This window comes from Paroedura picta, chromosome 9, assembly GCF_049243985.1.
Source record: "Paroedura picta isolate Pp20150507F chromosome 9, Ppicta_v3.0, whole genome shotgun sequence".
NCBI classification, from domain to species: domain Eukaryota; kingdom Metazoa; phylum Chordata; class Lepidosauria; order Squamata; family Gekkonidae; genus Paroedura; species Paroedura picta.
The window spans coordinates 32,332,913-32,353,708 of record NC_135377.1 but is presented as its reverse complement, the minus strand read 5'-3'; the positions used below and the strand labels follow the sequence as shown (position 1 = coordinate 32,353,708).

Here is a 20,796-nt window from a genome sequence, read left to right as displayed (position 1 = left end):
GAAAGCCAGGAGCTGGTCTGAAGAAACCCTCTTAACCACTTTACCCAGAAATGCGAGACTGGGCGGTAGTTGGCAGGGTCCTGTGGATTCAGCAATAGTTTTTTTCAGGAGAGGGTGGCCCACTGCCTCCCTTAGCCTTTCAGGGAACTCTCCTGTATCAGAGAGAAGTTGACAATATCCCTTAAGGCAGGAGTAGTTAACCTGTGGTCCTCCAGATGTCCATGGACTACAATTCATGGGAATTAAGGGGTCTCCTATCCTTCGGTCGCCCACTTTGAGCAGCCACGATGGACAGGGATCTTTGAGGGCGGTAAGAAATTGAACTACTCTAAATAATTGTGCTGGGTGAGAGCTAGTGGATGCAATTTCAGTGGCAAAAAAATTCCTGTTTCGCCACTTTCATCACTATCTCATACGCCTTCATAAGTGTGTGGTAGGATGTCCTTGCTGCTTCGTCATGAGTTTTCTGCCACGGGTTTAGTGTTCATCACTCTCTACAGGCCACTTCAAAAAGACAAGTCAATGCCTGAAGATTTTACAGGGTCCTCTCCTGGAATGTCCCGGAATTTTCCAACCCAGATCTGGAAACCCGACCGCAAACACATAAAACAACACAATAATTAGCAAGGTAATAACAGCACACATGGTAAAAACAGTACAGCCGTATCTTATTTTTAAAGTTACCTTCCACTTAATAAAAAATGTACACAAACAAGAGAGGCTATTTTTTTAAAGCTAGAAAGAGTTAAAAACACAGATTGCAAGATTGTTAAATGGAGATATATTATGTTTGAGATTTGTCCAAGAAATGTTGCTTAATAAGATCAGAGATTCTCTATGATTTATTATACTTAATTTATTTGTAATGAAACAATTTTTCTGATGTTACACTGAAATCATTGCTGACTGGAATACAACCTGAATGCTATAAACTCTCAAAACAATACCAGAATTTTCTATCCAGTTGCATGTGGTATTTTCTGTTGCTTAATGTGAACAACTGTGTAGCTGGGTCTTTACGATGTACAATTCTTGCGCAGGGCAAGCTATATTTAAATTTGTATTGGCAAGAAAGAAGCAGCTGTTCAGTCGTTGTTTGATCTGGCATCTTACACAAAGCTACCAACATTTTATTCTAACTGCCTTGAATACCCATTCAACTAATTTGAAAGCTACATTTGCCCTTTGCTATCTTTTATAATTTACTCTATTTGTCCCTCCACAAGGTTTAGGTATCTAAACTATCAAACTCTCATTCTGTATATATTAAGAATACAAGATATATATTTTAAGAATACAAATTCCAATAAAATAAAAATCAAATAAAATAAATTATCCTCTTCACTGGATCTTTGTCTTGTATGGGTCTCACAATTTCTGGCCTATGCTTTCAGGGAGCTGTTCCTCCCACACACATCAGTGGAAAAGTTGGTAGCATCAAACCCTCTTTCTGTTCTTAATTATGTCACCCGCAAATCCTCATTGCCTCGGTGTATGATGACAAGTAAATATTTATGGGAAACCCAAAACACAATTTAGGCAAACTTAAAGAACTTTAAAGTAGCTTGACCTAATGACAGCAATGGTGGGAAGTCTATCAAGTACTCTGATTTCTTAGGTTGTGGATTGTACTGTAGATACTTTACTTACCAATTCTACAGTAGAACCATTTGTTTATTTATTTATTTTTGAATTTATACCCCGCCTCTCGACAATGTCGCCTCAAGACAGCTTACAAAATAAAACAATAAAATAGTATAACCCATAAAATCCCATTAAAACATAATAACATTAATCATAACATCAAACAGTCATAAAGATGGCAGTGCAAAACAGTTTTCCCCAATCCAACTAAGCTGTTCCCAGACCAAGAACCAAAATCAATATCTTAATAGAATAGCTATTCTAACTGTGAGATCTCAAAGCACCATTTACTGAAATGTCATTGATTAGATTATGTATCTATCAGTAGGGACTTCTCAATTTGTATTAATATACAAGATCTATAATGTTAAGATTGTATAACTAGGCAATGAATCAACCAGAATTCTTGGACCCTTTGTTCTATATGGAAATAGTGTACACAGAGTCCATTTACATGGCTTATCAAAGAGACTTACTTCAATGCTGAACACTGGCAATGATCCAAACAGTCCATTTGTGAAAAAGACTGCATACAGGCTATAGGTGGGACGGCTTATATATTTTTTGAACACAGCATGCTGCCTATTTATGCTCTGCAAGCTACTTTTAAAAGTCATCTAAGAAGTCTGCAGTACTGCAAGGAAGTGGGAGTAATACACAAAACTCTCATGTTTCCTTTGACTTGACTTGTTTATTTCATATCCATTGAAATAAGTGGGACTCACTCAATTCTAGACAGGGCAGCCAAAAAACTTGTAATTATACCCACCACTATGCAAGCAAATACAACAAAGCTAATGTACAGACTGGATTTGGTTACTGGTATGTAAGTATGGTTGCAATTACAAAAATTAAGTACACTAGGCAACTATTTTTCTTTCCCTTCTCTGGCAGCCCCCACATTTCCTTTTCTGGTTCCCTTTCTCTTTCCCATCAACCAGCTAATGCCCCTGCTCCCCTGTCTATAGCTCTCCCTGCTTCCATCTGGAAATACTATGGCCTGGTTTCATGGTGCTGGTTGTGGTTCACAGCCAATCAGTCCCCTCAAATTCAATTGTAGTTCACAAAAACATAGGAGAAATAAAACTGTCTACAACTGAATTTGAAGGGACTGATTGGCTGTTTTGGCAAAGAATTATCATATGGCTGTATTTGGATGTGTTACACAGTTTACTAATTTAACAGAATTAATTTTTGCTTTATATTCCCACTGTCATGATGCTAGTTCATAGTCTGAGGAAGAACGCTTGCACTTGAAAACTCACGCCTTGAATAAATTTTTGTTGGTCTTAAAGGTGCTATTGGACTCTGATTTTATTGCATTACAAAAAGAGGTTCAACCAAACTTTTAGTGGTTTTGCTGTTAAATCATAGAATAGAATCATAGAACCATAGAGTTGGAAGGGGCCATACAGGCCATCTAGTCCAACCCCCTGCTCAACGCAGGATCAGCTCTAAGCATCCTAAAGCATCCAAGAAAAGTGTGTATCCAACCTTTGCTTGAAGACTGCCAGTGAGGGGGAGCTTACCACCTCCTTAGGCAGCCTATTCCACTGCTGAGATTCCACTGCTGAGATCCTTTCCTAGCATAAACTGCGGTGTAAAATTGTCTGCCAAAACAGGAAACTGCAATTTTCTTCCATTATGTCAAGTATGACAGTTTTGTCTACCAGGAAAATCTAGTATTCAATAATCTAGTATTTCTCCCCATGGACAAATATTTACATATAGAACAAATGAAAACCTTGAAGATGAAAAAGTCTTTTATCATCTTCAAACATGATTTTTTGCCTTGGAGACTAACAATAACTTTTCATAAGCACATGTGACAAATTGCACTGTGTATTTCTTAAGATATACTGTGGAAATGGAGACAGTGCAGCAAATGTTCCCTTTCTTGTGGTCAAAAAGCAGCACTGACATCTAATAGAAGCAACTCGTTATCAGTAACTTGCAGCCTCCATTTGCATTAATATTTCAGTTGACTTTAATCCAACTTTCCTTTCTTTCCAACTTGCCAGAAAGGTGGCACACCTCTTATAAATCAGTTACTGTGTCAAAAAACAAGTGGGGGAGGAGTCAACAGTTGTTTTTTTTGATGGAGGGAAGTGCAAATTTATGCAAATTTAGATCAATATGAAACTTGTTAATTTCATGGAATGAAAAATGGACAAAAACTTTGTCATTATTGGGGGAGCAAGGTTTTTGGTTTTGTTTTGTTAACTATTGTCCTTCCCATGAGATATAGTATTCTATTTCTCCTCAAACCCTGGGGTGGCTTTGGATACCCTAAACTGGCTGTAATGGTTTGTCTAAACGCAAAGAAACTGAAGCTCAATCAGGTAAGCTGGAGATACTGTTTATGGGCAGCAATCAGGAATTAGAGAATGACTGTGAAACCTTGGAGACTAAGGCTTATAAAGCAGGAACTGGAAAGATCCTGGAGAAGAAGAAGTAGAGAGGGGTGTGATTGCTCTCTTTAACTCAGTGGTTCTCAACCTTCCTAATGCTGAGACCCTTTAATTCAGTTCCTCATTTTGTGGTGACCCCCAGCCATAAAATTATGTGTTCTTTCACAGAAATTAAGCCAAAGCTGACCAATGGCGTGAAGATCCATTGTTCATGATTAAATTTAGTTATAAATTGTATATAAATTGGCAGACGCCTTCAGGAGGATCAACAGTGGCGGCGCACACCCCGCCAAGCTGCTTGCCCTGCCGTGCCCCCTGTGAAAGGGTTGTTCGACCCCCAAAGGGGTCCGGCCCCTGGTTGAGAACCACTGTTTTAATTACTTGAAGAGCTGTTATTTAGAGGAACTCAGGGTGCTATTTCAGTCGGTAGTGGAGGACAGGACTCATAATGACCGTTTACGCACCGGGAACTTCACTGCCCCAGCTCCCATGCAGGAGCACAAATTGAGGGTAAGATGAGGCACACAGGGCCAAGTGCTCCCCCATGTGGGTGCAGGAAGAGGTGGGGCAACCTGCCACGACTAAAACTCCAGCCTGCAGCCCAGCATGAAACCTCCAGTGCATAAATGGTCAATGACAGGTTTAAATTGTGGGTGGGAAGATATTGGTGGGATATTAAGAAAAACATCTTAACAAGGACAGTGCAGTGGTGGAATCTCTCTCCCCCCTCCCCCCAGTGCTGCATCTTTCCATAGTTTGGGTGGTTATAAGCCAGCTGGAAAGTTTTAAAAGGGAAGCTGAGGTGGTACCTACAGAGCCTTGTGAGTGGGAAATTAGGCTTCGTCTCACCTCAGCCTCTGTAGTGGTTGGCTCAGATGCCCTTTGAAAACTTCCCTGCTGGCTTCTAAATGGCCTTTTCTCTTTATTCTTTATCCTTATTCTGGCTGCTCCACCAGATATAGGCTGCCCCAGCCTAGGGAACTGAGTTAACAACTGAAATCCTTCTTTTATCTTTGTCTGATCAGTGGCACATGATTCAAAACTAACAAAGGGCTTTATTTTGCTTTTGAGGAGAAATAGTCAGGTAGGTATTCAGTTTAGGAATTAGAAGAAAAGGCAACAGAAATGAGGTAACTTTGTACATGTATAAACAAAAGATAGGTTGTCACAATCACGTAGCTGTTTTATTATATAGACAGGTTTTTAAAACTGTTAGAGAGATCTTTAGGCAGTCAGTGATTAAATAACCAAGCACAGTCTTAAATTTGTGAAAGCATACATATTCACACAAGTTCCAGTCTTTCTTCTTAATCACTTGGTAGGGATCTCCTCCCTTTATTAGGACCTATTTCCCTCAGTAAGGACCACTTGTACCACTTTCCTATTCCAAGGATCCTTCTTAATCCTCTCACTTCGCTTAACTCTCCTTCATTGTTCCTATTCTATTCTTAATTGCCACTATCAACTGCAGAATTCTATTTGAATCTACACTCAAGATTCTCAGTGTTAAAGCATTAACCATTTACTGTCCATTACAGCTGTGAACTGTCAAAAGGTTATCAAAGTACCAGGTTCCCTGCATATATCAGATGAATTGATCTCATCTTTAACCGCTCCTGCGGAGCGAATTAAATAAAGAACTAAGGGGTGGTGGGGAGGAGTTAGGGCGGGCTCCTGATTTGCCCTTCCGAGCCCATTGGCCGCTTGGCCTGGCCTTGCCTTGGCCGCCAGCGGAGTCGTCGCTCAGTCTATGAAGTCCTCTGAGCTGGTGAGTCCGCCCGCAGACCTCTCCTCCCTGTTGGGAAAGGAGCAGGGACGCCGTGGCATCCCTGTTCCTTTCTGCCCCCCCCCAACTACTGTCCCACAAACGGCTGTCACCGCTCTTTACCGCCGCCCTTCATCACCCATCGCCGCTCGTGCCCGGAGCTTGCCTGCTGCCGCCGCTGCTCCCCGGCCATTGCTGCTGCCACTCGCAGCTCCCCCAGCGTCACCCTTCGCCGGACGTTGCCGCTGCCGCCCGGAGCTTGCCTGCCGCCGCCGCCCTTAGGGGACTGTTGCCGCTGCCGCCCGCTGTGCCTCCAGTGCCGCCGCCCTTCGTCGCTGCCGCCTGCAAATCGCCCGTCACAGCCACTGGCCGGAGCTGCTGGCAGGTAGGTACCACGGCAATTCCGCCGCACGCCTATGCCTGGCCGCCTCCCCACCTCGCCGCCGCCCTTCTGCCACCAACTATCAAAGCCTCGCTGCCTCGCTGCTGCGGAGAGCCTGCTCTGAGCCCACAGAGAAGGCCCCGCATCCTTCCAGGGTGGGTGGGTGCTCGCCGCCATTCTCCCGGCCTCGGGAACAGCCTGGCTGCCTCTGTGACGCCACCAGCCTGTTCCCGCCGCCGAGAGAACACCCCTGGTCGCCCCTGACTTGCCGCGGCACCCCAGCCCCTGGGACCCCTTCACCCTGTGAAGGCTTCCCCGGGGCCTGGGGGCCTAGCACCCATTTTATGCCTGTCTAAAATGGGCTTTATTTCTAGTATGAAATAAAACTGCTATTCCTTCAGGTTCATTAAATGAACTCATCCATTCTTTTCTCTTTATTTGTGAGCACACCTCAATGATAGAGTTGATTTTGTGTGGATTGTTTCTGTCACTGTAATTGTAAAATCTGTTATACTGCAACTCCTACATGTTCACCCATTTTAAACCAGTTATCCATGCTTCTTCAACCTGGACTTTTTGTTCTTTTACATCAATCATTTCATCACTTTGTTCATTTTGTGTGTTTTAAACTACTTATACTTATTTCTCTAGCTCTCTCATGAAACAACACTCAAACATCAAACCTAGAAGTTCACCTACAGTCTCTGTTCTAAGTACTACCATCTGACATCTTTTAAAGGATTTATCACAGTTAATGTCAATATTAACTATGCATTTTAATACTAGAAGATATAGTGTAAATGATAATAGATATCAGCATACATTGTGCCTCAGGTCCCCAAACAGTAACACTGAAAGTTTTCAATATATTTAATACACCATGCACAAATTGAGGCACTCTTACCCCCTCTAGTGATTGAATGAGGGTCATAAGAATTTCCTCAAGCCAGTTGGACAAGTTGCTTAAATGCTGAAAGTCCAAGTTTTGGTCCCCAGTAAGAACTGCTGTTCTGTTCCTGTTATACACATCTGTAGTTAGACTGAATCACTAACATGCTATTAAGTCAGTAACATGCTAATAAAGACACCATCTTTATCAGATTGGCCCTGCTAAAGCCTCTGTATATGAATATTTATTTCTTTATAGAATGGAGAAACCCCAGAAAGGACATAGGGCAGCTCTAGGAATCACCAGAAACTCTTACTGTAGTTTCCAATGATTTCTGGAGTTCCCTTATATCACCTTCTGGGTTCCCCCCGGAAGTGACATCGCAGTGCAGGTGATGTTGCACTCCCAGCCATCCTGCCACTTTCCAGTAATGGTCTGGAAAACCTGAGAGAGATTATCCAAATAGAATTTAACATCAAAAGACTGCTTCCTATGTTTCATTGTGACCCCAGAAAGATAAACAAAAGCCAAGACATAAACATTTTTATAAGGAAGAGAAAACTCAGTAACTTATGAACAACTGTAATGAGAGGTTGAAGGATCCCTCTCTAGTAACTACTTGTATATTTTTATGAGAGACTAAGGCAGCATATATGATCTCTTCATTACAAACCTGTGAGGCAAGTTAGGCTGAGAGATGAATTCTATCATAGAATGAATTCTACCATAGAATTCTATGATCGGAATCCAGGATTTCCTAGCCATAGTTCCAGTCTACCTAACAAAATATTTCAGTATTACCCCATTCAGTATTGCCCCATTTCATTTGCCCCATTCAGTATTGCTCATTTCATTTTATTGACTGATAATTATTTTATACAATGGGTACCTTACATTATCTTTATTGGCATCATATCTGAAAAGTTTTGAGACCCACATTTTCCTCCTGTCTGACATGGACATTGATAACAATAAGTTCTAGTAGTCAAACCATTTGTCTTAGCTACGCTTTGGTGGGCTTTGACATTTCTAATCTGAGCCATTCTGAACAGAGGTATTCCATACTTAGAAAGTCTTTGACTAAGGTTTCTATTTTGAGCACTCCTTGGTACCAGCTTTTCTAAAGCAAAGAAATTCAAGGCTATGCTTGAAGATATTATTGTATTAATCTTACTTCAAGTTTGCACCAACCCATACCTTAAAGTAATTCAAGAGATATTAAAAACTACATTGCAGAACATCCATCTTTAAGATAAAGAAAGGGCAAACAAGATAACTTTTGTAAGAAGAAGACAAAAAGTTTAATTTGTTTTCCAGATAGGGAATCTGGCCCAGACATCCACTCTTAGAAGAACAGTAACTGAAAAAAAAAAAACAGATAAAAACATTTAAAGTCCAGAATGACGAGATCACTGTTATTTACTTAAAGCACCTTAATACAGTTCAATATTCCATTGTGATGCGTGGAAGACATTATCAAATGTATTTTAAAGGAACTGAAAAACTTCTTGATGACCTACTTTAGGATGGATAGACTTCTGTATATTCTAGATAATCAAGTGGGAAAATTAATTTACCCTTTCAGGAAAGAGGAAAAAGACAAAAACAAATCTTTTAAAATCTGTGACACATATTCTTATAAAAACAACACCTGTATTTTAAAGTAATAATATCACAGTGTCAAAGACTCCTTGCCTGAACCCCATGGGTTCCCAGAGTTAGTGCACATAAGAAAACTATCCCTAAAAAATGTGGCTGGGCCGGTGGGGGTAGGCTTAAATTGAATGCTGCTGGGGTTTTAAGGTATTGGGATTTTTATGTATTTTATTGTGGGAGTTTTAAGCATTGTAACCTGCAACTAGGCAGTGAGTAATTGGACGTGGCAGGCAATAAATTAAAATATATATATATATAGAATATATTTGAATTATATTCTGAAATAGTTTTATCTATAGGCATCACAGCATTCTAACATCATACAGAAAATGAAACAAGAAAATCTATCTTAACTATCTAACACATTTAAAATCTACATTAGAAGGCACAATCTTAATAGTCCTAATGTCAGGCTCAAGTGCTCTCTAAATTGCTGTCCGCTACAATAGAAACATATCATAGCCCAGGCCTTCAGTTGATCATCCAAGCTAGCTTTCTTCTCCTAGTTCCTAGTCCAATTATGTTTTTTTTTTTACTAACAAGGATCAGGTGATGTTGACAGTCCAATCAGAACATGTTCTTGCTGTAACCCTCTAGAAAATTATTACTTCTGATTCTTCCCCCCCATCTGGTGGGACACAGGTTCTTATGATGAGCTAATTAACCCATTACAAAGATGATGGGCTGTGTAGGTAGAGAAGCCCAAATAGCAGCATCTGCAAGATGGAATTAGCCCACCACTATACACATTAACCTTTGGAAGGAATCAGAGGTGTTCTGCCTCAAACACAGTTAAAGCTGTTAATTCATTTTCTAGTATGAAACTGTTTTGTGTGTAAAGGCAAGATTCTTGGCAACATGATGGAATTAAAAGATAATAAAGTTCTTAGCAATAATTGTTAGAATTATACTTGTACCTGGATATTATATATCCAGTTTTGTGTGGTTATTTTGTATTAGAACAAGGGTATAATAGATATCTCCAAAAGTTTACTTATGAATAAATTTAAGATTGTAGCAAAAGTATAATATGTTCACATACAAGCATGTTATGAAAAGGTGATATTATCTGCACCACTAAGACCATATATGCACTGGGAACTTCACTGCCCCAGCTCCTGTGCAGGAGCACAAATCGGGAGTGGATGAGGCACACCGGACCAAATGATCCCCGGTGTGGGTGCAGGATGAGGTGGGGCAACCTGCCATGGCTAAAACTCCAGCCTGCAGCCTGGCACGAAACTTCCAGTGCGTAAACGGTCTATGTGACTTCAGGGGGACACCATTTATTTGAAAGTCCCATGGAGTTTACTTATAAGTTGGCTCTAGCCAAAGTATAGAAACTCTTTAATTTCCACTAAAATAATGAAGTCTTTGTAATATCTTCCAAGTTCCATCAGATAAATTCCATCTATAACACATGAATCAATTTATAGTCTGCAACGACACAGCAAAGAAAATGACTTGGCATTACATATTTGTGATTTTAAAATATGCCTTTGCAGAAAGCCAAATCATCACTTTCATTTTCTTTTCTTATACAGCATATATAATCATTTCATTCTGTAGAATGTTTTATTATGCATTCAGGTTCTAAGAGTGGTCTCTTATTTTCTCAGGATGCATTGCTGTTGATAATGGCTCTGAGAGGTGGAGAATCATAGCTCGGAAAATGTAGCTGATGAATGCAAGATATAAATCTTTTATTTAAAAGAACTTTCAAAATAAATGGTAAAATACTTAACAAAAGTGCTTTATATAGAAATTTGCTGTAGAACCTATATACAGAACCAAAGCTCAAGCTCTATGGAGACTAGACTTGAAGCACTGGAAGAACCTCTTGTCCATTTCTATTCATGATTGTTGATGGCAAAACCATCAGTTATGGGAGGTCTCCTTTAAAACTCATGGTCTTCTCTAACTGTTCTGTTGAGGCTGCTTTTTGGCAACTGGTGTCCCATATAGTACTAGCTGAGCTTTCAATTTTGAGATTAGGTAGAGCAGATAATTGCTGAGGGTTTGTTTTCTTTAGTGCTGTAGTTTTAAAAGAAGTGAAGCTGTACAGTTTGCTGAAAAGTTTTGCAACAAGAAAAATACAGACTAGCAGACAATGGATCTGTTCAGCTTGTGGCAAAACTAGGCAAGCAAATGTACTGAAGGGTTAGTGCACTTTTTTTTGTGACTTCATATTTTGCTGTTTATAAATATTTCTCATAACATATGGCCTTGCTATTTCTTCTTCAATTTAGCTCACCTTCAATGAGAATAAACTTCTTTGAGGAAATATTAGTGTGGATGCTTGAACACTTGCCACTTCAGCTCACATCCTATTCACCAGTGGTGAACAACTATTAATTAACAGGCTATTCAGCCGATTTCAACTTGTTCTTGTCTGTTTGCTGGAACAGACTACTTGCAGCCATGAGCAGCTGACTCCCAGCTCATCTCAGGGAAATGTCACTATATCCTAGACGTGATGAAATGCATTGTGGGTGATCAACATTCCAGCGGATTTCCCTTCTCTTCTGCCCCATCCACCCAAACTGTCACCTGAGGCTGGAAAGAAAGGAGGATATCACTCCTGCCCCCGTCTCATCCAAAACAAGACAAACAAGGCAGCTAACAAAAACAGAACACTATCAAACCATTTAAAACCACAGACAAAATATGTATGAAAAACAGTAATTAAAACATATTACAGAAAACAGAGGTAATTAAGGAAGCACCTAACTAAATAAAAAAGCCTTCACCCACTGGCAGAAGACAGTGATGAAAGAAGACAGGCAAATATCCCATGGAAAGAGTTGTACAATTTTGGTATGACAACCAAGAAGGTTCTCTCTTGGGTTGCCACTTGCCTAAACCCAGGTGACCATAGTAGCTGAGTAAGTTCATATGAGAGTTCATAGTGGTCCTTAGGGCATGCTGGTCCCAGACTATGCAAGGTCAGCACTGAACCTGAATTGTGCTTGGAAACAGACTGGGACTCAGTAAATATGGACCAATACTGGAGTGATATAGTCCCTTCCACACATTCTAGTCAGGATCCTGGCTGCAGCATTCTGTATCTAAAGAAGGAATGCTAGAAATTTCAAACACAATACTAACTTAAAGTATATATTACCATGATACTGTTTTTAATTTTTAAAAATGAAATAGAAAATGCATAATTTCTCCTACAGGACAAAAGAAAAGTAAATGGAAAATTGCTAACTGAACCAAACTCTGCAGGCCCTGCTTCATGCTCCCACTCCTACTTCAGAAGGAGGAATTCTTCCCTATGCAAAATAGCTGACAATCAGCCGTGATTCCATTCCCTGCCAACAATAAGGGATGGAACAATATGTTAATAGCATTATTTTAGGTGGTTGGTCCTGCCTGAAGCCACCTTGCAAGCAATTATTTAGACAAAGGCTGCTTATATTCCTTAGCTGTGCTACTGTTCCTTTTCTGCTCTCCTGAAATTGTAGCTGTCTTATTCATTTCTATGTAACTGCTATTTTGCCACTATATGCTCAGTTTTGTCTCTTTCTCCTGTAGCGATAAACTACTACCCTTTTAGTTAGAAAAGGGAAAAAGATTCCCAAACTGTGTACGGAGCCAACTCAGCAGGTAGGAAAGGAACACACATTCCTCAGTAGGGGTTTGCCTGGCAGATGCTTAAAAATAGGATGGTGATTACTGCACAACAGGCCACCAAGCACTCCATGGAAGGGTTATAAGTTTTATCATACATATTGCCAGGAACGATTGATGCTTGGACCATAAAAAAGCTATACTTCAGAAGGAGAGTTGGTTTACCCAGCATGGCGCTGCCTCTGAAAAACAGTTGGAGGAAACAAGGAAATTCTTTTAGGATGGCATTTAGGATAGCCATTCATAAGGGAAGTTTGGGAATGAAATAAAGAACTTTCGCAAACCATAATAATAATAGTATCTGCAAAAGACAAAAAATTCCAGTAGAGTGGTAACATTAGTCCATTACAGTACAATTTTTTTAAAGCCCCAAACACAAGTCTTGGGCAACTTTAAGACCTACAGAATTATTACAGCACACATTTTTGAGAATTAGAACAGCTGATCAATATGGTTCTGGAAATATTATCCCATAATAAATCTAGAACGTTTGTGGTAATAAAACTGCTAATTTTTAATGTGTGACAAGTCTGGTTTTGTTTTGCACAAAGACAGCTGTTAAACTGTTCCTTCACTCTGGAAACTCAAGACTGAATGCAGACAAGAGTTCTCTCAAAATCTCCTGGGGATTTCTCATGTTCAAATCAGACATTGTGACTTTTAATGAGTTGAGTTTGGGTTCTGTATATCTGTCTTGCATGCCACCAGTCACACAAGTGCTGCCACAAGTGCTGCCACACAAGAGTCACAGAGGCCCTGATTCTGCTCAAAACCATGGCTTGGAGGGAAAAGGAACTCCTGCCTGTCACTTTTCCCAAGCCAAAATGGCCTGGGGGATGTTATTTGCCATGTTATAGCTTTATGTACAGAGAATGTGTGACCACAAAACACAAGTCCCAACTAATTAAAGTCCTAATGTCTTTATTCCTGAGTATCTAGTGGCCAATAGTACTAATCTGAATGGGTTGAAAGGATTAGTCACCTATTTGTTTAAGGACAATATTAGCATTCATGGAAGGAACACAAAATTATCTGGAGGCTGTTAGTTTATTTGGACCAGATAAGAGTTCTGCCATCCCTTAAATATTAGCAGTTTATATTGAAGAAGAAGAGGAAGAGTTGATTCTTATATGCTGCTTTCTCTACCTGAAGGAGTCTCAAAGCGGCTTACAGTTGCCTTCCCTTTCCTCTCCCCACAACAGACGCCCTGTGGGGTAGGTGAGGCTGAGAGAGCCCGGATATTACTGCTCCGTCAGAACAGCTTTATCAGTGCCGTGGCGAGTCCAAGGTCACCTAGCTGGCTGCATGTGGGGGAGTGCAGAATCGAACCCGGCTTGCCAGATTAGAAGTCCACCCTGCTAACCACTACACCAAGCTGTCATAAGTATTTGTGAATCAAGTCCCTTTTATCATTTAGTTGACAATCATATAAAAGCCTATAAAAGGCAGAAAAGTGGTAGAAAAAGCAGTCAGAAGGCCCTGTTTTCCAGAGCATGTTTTGCAATATTACATTTGGAATACAGATAAATGCTGTCAAAATTGTAACAGACCTTATTACAATGACAGTGCTCCCTTATACTAGGAGGCTTACTTACAAATGACCATGGATTAGCAACAAAGAATGAATTGGAATAGTGTACATAGATTTATAAGGAGAGTCTGATACTTTTTGTAGTGTGTGTGTGGGAAAGCCATGTAATACCTTGCATTAGGACCAACCAAACTAATACAACATTTCAAGTTTTTCCGATTACATCAGTTAGATATTATTAAAGAAATAATAATAGGCTATAGGCATGAATTGTAGTTCATGCAAAAATTGTTTATGTCAGAATGGGCAGTATTATCTGGTGTTCAGGGGAATCAGTCTCCAGTATTAATAGAATGATTGCCAAGTTTTTTCTATGCCCTCAGCATTTTAAGAGACCTGATTGTTTTCTCTGGTATTAGAAAGACATTTGATCAGCTACTGATTCTCTTTCTCTCCATTATTTTCTTAGTCCCAGGAAACCTAAATGCAACCTGACACCAGCTTCACAAAGTACCATTTTCTCTGCATAACCCTGCTGAGTTCTCAGGATAGGATGCCTAAATGAAAATGCCAATGGTTACCAACCTCTAACTGGGGCCTGGAGACCTTCCAGTATTATAACTGATCTCTAGACTACAGAAATCAGTTCACCTGGAAAAAATGGCTGCTTTGGAGGATGGACTCTGGCATTGTATCCAGCTGAGAACGCTCCCCTTCTCAGGTTCCCCACCCTCCAATCTCCATGTATTTCCCAACCCATAACTGACAATGCTACCTTTGGATCAAGGCTTGAAATATCTGTTTGAACATCCTCTTGTCTAAACATCCAGCTTGATGCTAGCCTTTCCCTGCCTGCATTCACACATCATTGGATACTGCACACCTCTTGCGCTACAGCAATAATTTACGACTGGCTTGACTTGTCCACACAGGATACTGCAACTGTAAATGCTTCCAGTGGTGGAAAGTTAAGAGTTGCATCTACCCATATTGGGGTACTACAATGTCTCCATGGAGTCCACTTTTGATAATATCAAATGAGAGTAGTATGGCTGGTGTTCTTTCATCTCTGCCAAGCCAAGCTATTAGCACCCTATCTGGTCTCCAAACACTTAGCCACAGTGATCTATGCAATGGTTACTTCTAGACTGGATTTCTTGCTGTACACAGGCCTACCTTATCCTTGATCTGGAAACTGCAACTGGTCCAGAATGCAGCAGCCTGGGTCCACACAGGGACACCCTGGAGAGCCCACATACGGCCTGGGCTTTGGCAGCTGCACTGGCTTCCAGTTGAGTTTCAGATCAAGTTTAAGGTAGTGATGCTTACCTTTAAGGCCATTCATGGTCTGGGCCCTGTTTACCTAAGGAGCTGTCTCTCTGCATATGTCCCCCAAAAGAGTGCTTCACTTTACAAATACCAAGCAGTTGGAGTTCCTTGGCCCCAACGAAGAAATCTGGCTTCAACCAGGATCAGGATGTTTTCAGTCCCAGCCCCAACTTGGTGGAATGAGTTCCCGGAGGAGATCCAGGCCCTGACACATCTGGCACAGTTCTGCGGGGCCTGAAAGATGGGAGTCCTCCCACCAAGCTTTTGGTTAAGGCCAGTGATCCTATAACATCAATGAGCCCCCAAATAAACCCCCGCCCATAGAAGCATCACTGAGTGATTATGCTGGAATATGTGGACTGATGTGGCTGCTAGTTACGGCATGTATCCTAAATGTGTTTTTACACGGTTACATGTCTATTCATTTTACATTTATGATTATGACTAGCATTTATTGTTGTTCACTGCCCTGAGCTGCGGTTTGCCAGGAGGGCGAGATACAAATCAAATAAATAAATGTATATGACGCGAAATCCATCCGCTTCGCCTCACCACACTTCGGTCTCAGTTTGGCAACTCAACCAAAGGAACAATCGAATTTGGGAGCCGCGTTCTGGCCCCTTACGGGCGTTGCACAGCCCCGGCACCATCCGAATCCCGTGGCCGCAGGAGCCAGCGGCGGCGGCGAGCGCCTTGTCATTCGTGAGGGAAGCAGCTCCCCCGCCTGGCCGCGCGGGCAAAAGAAAGCAGCCATTGGCTTCGCGTGAGGCGCTGTCGCTAGGGAGGCGGCTCGGCTCGGCGGCTTCCGCTGGAGCTCCTCTCTCGCTGTAACCAAGGCGCGGGGGGCTGTTCCCCAGACGCACCGGGCTGCCTGCCCGACCTCTTCCCTCCATGCTCCAGGCGCTCACGCCGCCCGAGCACGCCCGTCTCGACCGCCATGGAGAGGCACACGTCGGCGGCTCCCCGCCTCGCAGCCGGGGCTCGGCTCTAGCGCGTGGGCGGGCTTCCAGGTCCCCGAGTTAGCGCCGATCTCCGGACCGCCGGATCCCCCTCGCTCGCTCGCTCTCCCTCCGTCTCCGCCTGGCAGGTCCTCCTTCCCCCGCTCGCTGGACAAGGGGCCGCGCAGGAGACCCGAAGGAGCGCGGCCACACCTGCCCCCTCGCTTCGGCAGGTAATCTGATGGCGTCTCACCAGCAAAGCAGGATTCAAGCCTACCTGGAGAAGAACAAGATCGGGCCCCTGTTCGAGGTAAGGCGCTCCCAGGTGGGACCGCTCCGCTCCTCTGGGAGGCGCGCGCAAGGCGGCCAGGCAGGAGCGCGCGGGGGACACGCCAAGTAACTTTGCCTTAATTGAATGGGGAGCCGGGGGAGGGGAGCGTGCTCACTCGGGTCCCTGGCTCTGGCCGCACCTGCACGCAAGCGCGCTCTTCACCTCATGGAATTGCTCGGGCACCTAGGCATGCTTCCTTTTGCTTTCTCTCCGACACACATTCCTGTTCCACTCCCCCAATTCTCCTTTCTGTCTTCTTGCTCCCTCTCTCTTTCTCATTCCATTCAGCTGGGAAAGGATGGGATGCAGCACCACCCCGCATACCTGAGAAACTGAGCAGATTTTCTCTCTGGGGGGCATGGATGAAAGGCATGAATAAAACCTAAACCATGGTGAACTGGGCCAGCCCTTTTCTGATGCGCTGTTCTTCAAGCTTTAACTTTGTCATTAACCTGTCTGATTGCACACATCTGGCCTTCTTTTTACAAGCATACAGTACAGTCTCATTCATTTACAACTTACTGGCTTATGGTCTGTGTTTCTGCTTAGGCTTTGGCTTTCCCATTGACACTCAGGCTTCTACTGCAAACCAATTTAGTCCTGGTGTTCTCAGTGGTCTGTGGAATGCTTCTTCACCTACATTCTTTCCAGATATTAATCTTGGACTTCTTTCCTTGCACATGTCTAAATGTTGAACTGGGATGTTGAACTGTGACTTGAACTGAGACAACCATATGGGTTTGCTCCACTAGTACCCTGAGATAAATGTTGCCATGCTTGCTCAGAGTCAAAGAACCTGGGCTAAATTTTAATCATCTGGATATCTGTCACCTTTGAATAGTCTGAATAGTCAACCTTATTATAGATCATGCTGGACTCTGCATTTGTTTATGGTTTATTTGTTGCTAGGGTGCATTGTGACATTGTGCTGCCAGGCTACAGGATATGCCCAAGGCAGCCATGTTTAGGCCTTCCTGTCATTTTGATATAAGGGACAGTAAGTGTTCTAGAGTCTCAGTGGACAGGGTACCCATTGAAGACTGCAAATGCAGACTTGACACAAGGGACTACTGCTTCAGAATGGAATGGGGGAATTACCGTGTTTTCAGAGGGAAGGGAAGGATAGTCAATGCAGGCCACAGTCTGGTGTGGATGATGCTGAGGCTGTTGTCTACTTTTGACTAATTTGTGAGGCAAAACAACAGCAATAACATGCAAGAGATCAAGTTAGGATTACTGGAAGCTCAAGGCAGATTTTTTCTTAAAAAGTTACAAAGGTGATCTCTCATACTAAAGTATTTTAAGACATTAAGCACAGTTATGCCCCTCAAAACCCTATGACATCAGTGGAAGGCTTAAGAGAACTCTGTATATATGTCTGCAATTATATTATTCTCCATTGGTGATAACATTTCTGTACAGCTTGTGTTTAGATATTAACAGCTGCGAAACCTTGAATCACTTTAGTAGTAAGATTTACCTTTTAACTGATTTGACAGTGTATTAATGGTTCGTTTACCAAAAATTGCAGTAGCTGCTCCACATTTAAGCAATTGCACTGTTGATCTTTGATCACATTATGTCATTTAGACATATTGTGACATTAGCCTTTGCTTTCGGTTGGTGTAATTTACAGATTGTGAACAAACAAAATCATATTGCTGTTATATCTGGGATGATTTTTAATAAAATCTTCAGCAACCATTCCTGGAGTTCAGCCAGAGGTCTTTCATTATAGCACAGAACTTTGTCTGAAATGAAGTGATACTATTATTATAGTGACATAGGGCCGCAAAACTGTCAAATAGTTTTAGATTTGTAACTTTAAAATGTTTAAAAGTCTGTGATCCCACTGAGCCATTAGAAAGCTGAAGGTACAGTGATCACTGTTTTTCTATGCTGGGAAAATGTTCAAGTTTAAGAACTGATAATGGTACAATAACAGCAGAAAAGCATTAACAAATCATTGAATATATTGAACTTATGAACCATTTTTAAAGCATTCTGAATATCTTGGCTTGAATATGGTTCAGCCATACCCATTGAGTCACATGTGACATACAAACTAGTGTTATTCCCATATGGACTGTGGGTTTTGAGCACACTGATTCAGCATAACTGACATTTATAGGGCTTAGGTCCAATCAGTCATATTTCCCTAGTGAAAGAAAACAAATATAGTTAATACTTTGCATTTATATAATGATTTTGAGTACTTAAAGTATTTAATATCTGTCATACATTATTTTTAAAGTAGTGGCAAGGGGGTAGAGATCTGAGGCTAAAAGTGGTGGCTTGCATAAACCTATCTCAAGAATTATGGAGCAGGGGTAAATTACTTTAATGAGACCTGCATCTGAATACTGAAAATATCCCAAGCTATCCCTTCCCAGCATGATACCAGTTTTGTTAAGTCCTAGAAATAGAACATTGTCTAGGAAGAGTACAAAAAATGAAGCTATCAGCATAGGAAAAAACTTGAAAGAAAAGAAAAAAAGCTTTAAAAATATAACCTAGAGCCAATAGTTTTGCAATCTTTTCCTGCATCTTCTAGTGGCTGCATGAGCTATTTTGCGGGAGCTGGCAAAATACCTGTTGGAAATCCCTGTTCTAGAGAATTCATGCATAATATAATACTTAAACCCAATGATTTGTTGAAGCCAAAGGATTTAGAAAGGTGTAACTCTTGTTAAGATTGTGCTGTTAGCATCTGCACTAGAACAACTTTATGAGTGTTTCAGAGAATGATAAACAGTCTTCATAAATAGAACCCTAAGAAAAAAAAAACCCAAGGGGCAAAAATTGACTCACTGTATTGAACTATCAAGAGTAATTTAAGTACTTCTATATAGCAACTACATATTTCATGAAACTGAAATACTTTGGCCACCTCATGAGAAGAAAGGACTCCCTGGAGAAGAGTCTAATGTTGGGAGCGATCGAGGGCAAAAGAAGAAGGGGACGGCAGAGAATGAAGTGGCTGGATGGAGTCACTGAAGCAGTAGGTGCAAACTTAAATGGACTCCAGGGGATGGTAGAAGACAGGAAGGCCAGGAGGATCATTGTCCATGGGGTCGCGATGGGTCAGACACGACTTCGCACCTAACAACAACAACATAGCAGCTTGGAAATGTCTCACCTCTGCGACTTAATCAAGCAGGAGTTTCAGGCTACTACCAGAAGCATTTAAATTAATTTTACTTTTAAAAGTATTTGCTCAAGGTGGTTTACAAGTCATTGAAACACTATAATTTAAACCCAACAAAACCCTTCCCCCTCTAATGTAGCAATAGTGAAATAGAAGACCTCCCTCCCAGTTTTACAGTAAAATGTCCTGCCCTTCCAAAGCAGAGCTACATTCTTTTCTGTTGCAATTCTAGGGCAGGAAGCGACATTTTCATAATAGCTCTTTTTCTCATCCTATTTCCTTATAATCTGTCTACTGCAGGGGTAGTCAAACTGTGGCCCTCCAGATGTCTATGGACTACAATTCCCATGAGCCCCTGCCAGCAAACACTGGGATGGGCTCATGGGAATTGTAGTCCATGGACATCTGGAGGGCCGCAGTTTGACTTCCCCTGGTCTACTATGTCACTGACATGAGAATGGGTCTGGATCACAGCAGAATCTAGGGCCAAGAGCTCCTGTCACCATCGCTGACACTGCTATGCTTTGTTTTCTTCAGCAATATTAGGCCATGAAACATGGTTTGCCACAGAGGGAATGTTTCTGCCAGCCATTTATCCTTCCACCAGCTTCCCAACGGATAGGGGAAATGAGTGGAAGAGAAAATGCACTTGAACTTGGCAAAACACATGATCTCTACATAGGGAGTGATGTCTTTTGTTCTAGTCTTCTGTGCCCTACGGTGCATATGAGCATGGGCTAATGCAGGAACAGATTTGTCCGTCTTTTGTAATACTTCCTTCAGACTTAATGCGGTGGAGCATGTGAAGTTAAGGCACTGGCAGGGACCGTTGAACTTCCACCTCCAATAATATGGTATGTGTTCAGCATGCAGAAGGCTTTTGTACGAAAGAAGGACTCTGACACTGTCCTGTTGCTGGTGTACACATGTAAGCAGGAGAGTGTATCTTTCTTCAAATTATTTGGTATGCAGATCTCCTTTAACCATTAAACTCAAATGATGTAGTGATGTTGTTGTTTTGTTGTGTTTTCTTTCAGTCGGCTCTGAATGAATCTTTTGTGCATTCTTAAAAGTGGAAGAAAATTATGCTGGCATGTTTCCTGGGAAATAGTTATGTATGGAAAAATACCAATGAT

The 20,796-nt window shown here is 41.7% G+C and overlaps 1 protein-coding gene and 1 long non-coding RNA gene across 5 annotated transcripts in view; one reads left to right on the top strand and one right to left on the bottom strand.

Moving 5' to 3' along the window:
* The window catches only part of LOC143844705 (uncharacterized), a 76,715-nt gene extending 59,288 nt beyond the window's left edge, over window positions 1-17,427 (bottom strand). For 3 of the 4 annotated variants that reach the window (XR_013234103.1, XR_013234104.1, XR_013234106.1), the window contains exon 1: window positions 16,459-17,024. This is a non-coding gene — a long non-coding RNA (uncharacterized LOC143844705). The other variant, XR_013234105.1, reaches the window with a different exon arrangement.
* C9H8orf34 (chromosome 9 C8orf34 homolog) overlaps window positions 15,981-20,796 on the top strand; it is a 105,633-nt gene continuing 100,817 nt past the window's right edge. The window contains exon 1 of the mRNA XM_077352216.1: window positions 15,981-16,491. Within this exon, the coding sequence (XP_077208331.1) occupies window positions 16,423-16,491 (69 nt within the window). The 5' untranslated portion in view covers window positions 15,981-16,422. The remainder of the gene's footprint in view (window positions 16,492-20,796) is intronic.